Source organism: Loxodonta africana, chromosome 3 (assembly GCF_030014295.1).
Source record: "Loxodonta africana isolate mLoxAfr1 chromosome 3, mLoxAfr1.hap2, whole genome shotgun sequence".
NCBI classification, from domain to species: domain Eukaryota; kingdom Metazoa; phylum Chordata; class Mammalia; order Proboscidea; family Elephantidae; genus Loxodonta; species Loxodonta africana.
The window spans coordinates 15,537,834-15,542,628 of NC_087344.1; the positions used below are offsets into that span (position 1 = coordinate 15,537,834).

General features: G+C 41.2%; 1 protein-coding gene across 1 annotated transcript; it reads left to right on the forward strand.

Moving 5' to 3' along the window:
- The first annotated feature begins 637 nt into the window (after window positions 1–637).
- LOC135230867 (olfactory receptor 7G2-like) lies at window positions 638–1,811 on the forward strand. The gene has a single exon (XM_064283103.1). The coding sequence runs from the start codon at window positions 761–763 to the stop codon at window positions 1,679–1,681; it is 921 nt and encodes a 306-aa protein (XP_064139173.1). The 5' UTR covers window positions 638–760; the 3' UTR covers window positions 1,682–1,811.
- Window positions 1,812–4,795: the final 2,984 nt, after the last annotated feature.

The following is a 4,795-nucleotide window of genomic DNA, read 5'->3' on the forward strand; positions in this document are numbered from 1 at the left end:
CCGCTATAACATAAATACCACAAGTGGATGGCTTTAATGAAGAGAAATTTATTTCTTCACAGTAAAGTAGGCTAAAAGTTCAAATTCAGGGTGTCTGCTCCAGGGGAAGCCTTTCTCACTCTGTCAACCTTCTCATAAATATTCCCCCAGACTAGGAGCTTCTTTGCCCAGGTACCCTGGGTCCAAAGGACACACTCTGCTGCCAGCACTGCTTTCTTGGTGGTGTGAGGTCCTCCTGTCTCTCTGCTTGCTTCTCTCTTTTATATCTCAAGAAATTACCTTAAGACACAAACAATCCAGTCTTTAGGTTGAGTCCTGCCTCACTGACACAAGTGCCACCCACCCACCTTCATTACCATCATAGAGGCAGGATTTACAATATATAGGGAAATCACACAATACTGGAAATTATGGCCCAGCCCAATTGATACACACATTTTGGGGGGAATATGATTTAATCCATGACATACACACACACACACACACACAATCACAATAGGACATGTCATTCTGAGGCCCCATATGCTGAACACTGTACCAGGGGTGGTTTTCAAACTTTAGCATACATCAAAATACATGGAAGTCTTCTTGAAACACAAACGGCTGAACTTCATCCCAGAGTTTATCATCAGTAAGTCCAGAGTGAGTTTGAAAAACTTATATTTCTAAAAAGATCCCAGGTGATGCTCTTGCTGGGCATCCAGGAGCCACACATTTGATTATCTGTCATCCCATCTTTTCCATCAGATTCACCAACAATATGGAACCTAGAAACCAAACAGATGTTTCAGAATTTCTTCTTCTGGGACTTACAGAGGATCCAGAACTGCAGCCTGTCTTATTCAGTTTGTTTCTATCTATGTACCTGGCCACCCTCCTGGGAAACCTACTCATTGTCCTGGTTGTCATCTCTGACTCCCACCTCCACAACCCCATGTACTTCTTTCTTTCCAATCTCTCCTTCATTGATATCTGTTTCCCGAACATGCTGGTGAACATCCAAGCACAGAATCAAATCATCACTTATGCAGGCTGCCTGACCCAGGTCTGTTTTGTAACGATATTTACTGGTTTGGAAAATTGTCTCCTTGCAGTAATGGCCTATGACCGCTATGTGGCCATCTGCCATCCACTGAGGTACACCATCATCATGAACCTCCACTGCTGTGGCTTGCTCTCCCTACTCTCCTTACTAACTAGCATTGTGAATGCCCTACTTCACAGTCTGTTGGTGCTGCATTTGTCCTTCTGCATAGACCTGGAAATCCCTCATTTCTTCTGTGAACTTGCTCAGATTCTCAAGCTCACCTGTTCTGATACCCGCATCAATTACATCCTAGTGTATTTTGTGGCTACTGTATGGGGTGGTGTTCCTCTCTCTGGAATCATTTTCTCTTACACTCGGATTTTCTCCTCTGTTTTGAGAATGCCATCAGTGGGTGCAAAATATAAAGCTTTTTCCACCTGCGGGTCTCACCTTTCAGTTGTGTCCTTATTCTATGGAACAATCTTTGGTGTGTACATCAGTTCTGCATTTATACATTCTCCCAGGAAGATAGCAGTAGCTTCAGTGATGTACAGTTTGGTCCCTCAAATGATGAATCCCTTTATTTACAGCCTGAGGAACAGAGACATAAGGGGACCCTTGAGGACATTCATCAGTAGAATACTATCGTATTAGTGATTGTGTCACCTGTTTTGGTCTTGAGACTCTAGGATGGGTCAAAGTGGAAGGAATGCTGCTGATCAAGGATGCCTTACTGTTTCATGAGCAAGTTCTTCTAAAATGATTAGATAATATAATGGCTAGGTACTTTTCAACTTATTCATGATGAGTGAGAAAATACTGAAGTTGTCAATAATTTCATTTTACTTGGATCCACAATCAATGCCTATGGAAGCAGCAGTCAAGAAATCAAATAGCATACTGCATTGGGGAAATCTGCTATAAAAGACTTCTTTAATGTGTTAAAAAGCAAAGATGTCACTTTGAGGACTAAGGTATACCTCATCCAAGCTAGAGTATTTTCAATCACCTCATATGCATGGCAGAGCTAGACAATAAATAAGGAAGAGTGAAAAAGAATTGATGCCTTTGAATTGTGCTGATGGTGAAGAATACTGAATACACCATGGACTGCCAGAAAATGAACACATCTGTTTGGAAGAAGTACAGCCATAGCACTTACCTTCCACGCCACCAATGTTTCCAATAGGGTCTGTGAAAAAGAGGAACACCTTCAATGAGATGGATTTACACAGTGGCTACAAGAGTGGGCTCACACATAGCAATAATTGTGATGGTGGTGCGGGACCAGGCAGTATTTTATTTATTGTGCATGAATGACTTGATGGCACGTAACAACAACAACACATTTCAACTTGGAGTTGAAACTTGGTTTTTCTCTTTATGTAGCTCTGTGCTGTTTGGTAAACTCTCTAAGCTCAGTTTTTTTGTCAGGTGCCATAAAAGCAGAGCCTGAGGCAGGTGTTCTTATTACATGAGTTTTGGGGCAGTGGTCTAGGAAAGAATGAAAACAGGAGAACGTGGATAGGGCAGGGAAATTATGTAAACAGAGTTGTGGTCATAGCTAGACATTAGATTTAGCCTGATTCTATGAATAGAGAAATACGATTGGAAATCCAGACTTAGGCTGCCTGTGAGGCAAGACAGCTCTTTTTTCATGTCCCAATTTAGTCATCACTGAGACATATCACTGGTAAGCCATATTTGTTCGAAGCAGCATCAGTATCATCAAGTGACGTTCCTTCCCATCTCATTACTGAGAGTAGAATCACAGGCCCCTTTTTAACCTAATTCCTGGTGTGGGGGTGGGGGGAAGATTACCACGAGAACCTTAGGCTGATGATTTGAAGTATAATTCCTGCTGGGGTGTTAACCACTATGACCAAAAGGAGTACCTACCAAAAATGCTTGGCACAGTGGTAAATGTTCAATAAAACTTTAAATGGTCATTGTAGTCCATGTCTTGTCTATATTCATAAGTATTCTAATCATTTGGCTCTCACATATTTTTGCCACTTGCTCCAGTGGTTGTATTTGTTTACCCTCATTGTAATAATTCTCAGCAGCTTTTATTCCTCTAATCTGAATAATCACCGTTTCTTAATAAGAATCGATGATACTGAAGGAAGAGTTCAAGCAGCACTGAAGGTACTGGTGAAAATCAAGGCTCCAGGAACTGACGGAATACCAGCTGAGATGTTTCAACACATGGATGCAGGGGTGAAAGTGCTCACTCGTCTACACCGAGAAATTTGGAGGACAGCTACCTGGCCAACGGCCTGGAAGAGATCCATATTTATGCCTATTTGCAAGGAAGGTGATCCCACAGAATGCGGAAATTATCGAACAATGTCATTAATATCACACATAAGTAAAATTTTGCTGAAGATCATTCAAAAGCAGCTACATCAGTATATTGACAGGGAACTGCCAGAAATTCAGGCTGGATGCGGAAGAGGACATAGACCTGGGGATGTCATTGCTGATGTCAAATGGATCCTGGCTAAAAGCAGAGAATATCCTAAGGAGGTTTACCTGTGTTTTATGGACTAGGCAAAGGCGTTCTTTTGTGTGGATCATCACACATTATTGAAAACATTGTGAAGAACTGGAATTTCAGGACACTTAATTGTGGTGATGAGGAACCTATACATGTATCAAGAGGAAGTAATTCAAACATAACAAGGGGATACTTCAAGCTTTAAAGTCAGGAAAGGTGGGCATGAGGGTTATATCTTTTCATTATAATTATTCGATCTGTATGCTGAGCAAATAGTCCAAGAAGTTGGACTATATGAAGAACTGGGCATCAGGATTGGAGGAAGTCTCTTTAAGAGCCTGCGATATGCAGGGGTGACACAACCTTGTTTTTTTTAAAATGAAAAGGACTTGAAGCACTGAGGAAGATCAAAGGCTACAGGCTTCAGCATGGATTACATCTCAACAAAAAGAAAACAAAAATCCTCACAAAGGTGACAATAAACAACATCATGACAAACGGAGAAAAGTTTGAGGTTGTCAAGGATTTCATTTTACTTGAATCCACAATGAACGCCCATGGAAGCAGCAGTCAAGAAATGAAAAGACACTTTGCATCGGGCAAATGTGTTGCAAAGGACCTCTTTAAAGTGTTAAAAAGCAAAGATATCACTTTAAGGACTAAGGTGCACCTGACCCAAGCCATAGTGTTTCCAGTCACCTCATATGCATGCAAAAGCTGAACACTGAATAAGGAAGACTGAAGAATTAATGCCTTTGAGTTATGCTGTTGGTGAGGAATGTTGAATATACCATGGACTGCCAAAAGAAGGAACAAATCTGTCTTGGAAGAAGCACAGCCAGAATGTTCCTTAGAACTGAGGGTGGTGAGACTTCATCTCACATACTTTGTACCTCTTATTGGCAAGGACATCATGGTTGGTAAAGTAGAGGGCCAGTGAGAGGGAGGAAGACCCTTAATGAGATGGATTGGCACAGTGGCTACAACAATGGCCTCAAGCATAGCAATGATCTTGAGGATGGCTCAGGACTGGGCAATGTTTCGTTCTGTTGAACAGAGGGTTGCTATGAGTCAGAACCAACTCGAAGGTACCTAACAGAAACAACAACAAAATCTGAGTAAAATAATCAAGTGAGTAGGGTAGGCATTGCAAAGTTTGATAACCTTTCTCTTGTACTTAAAGCTTGATAACCTTTCTCTTGTACTTTTTTGCTTTGATTCCTTCTCGCTGATTTATTGATAAGAATACATCTGAGTTTTTTCTTTTC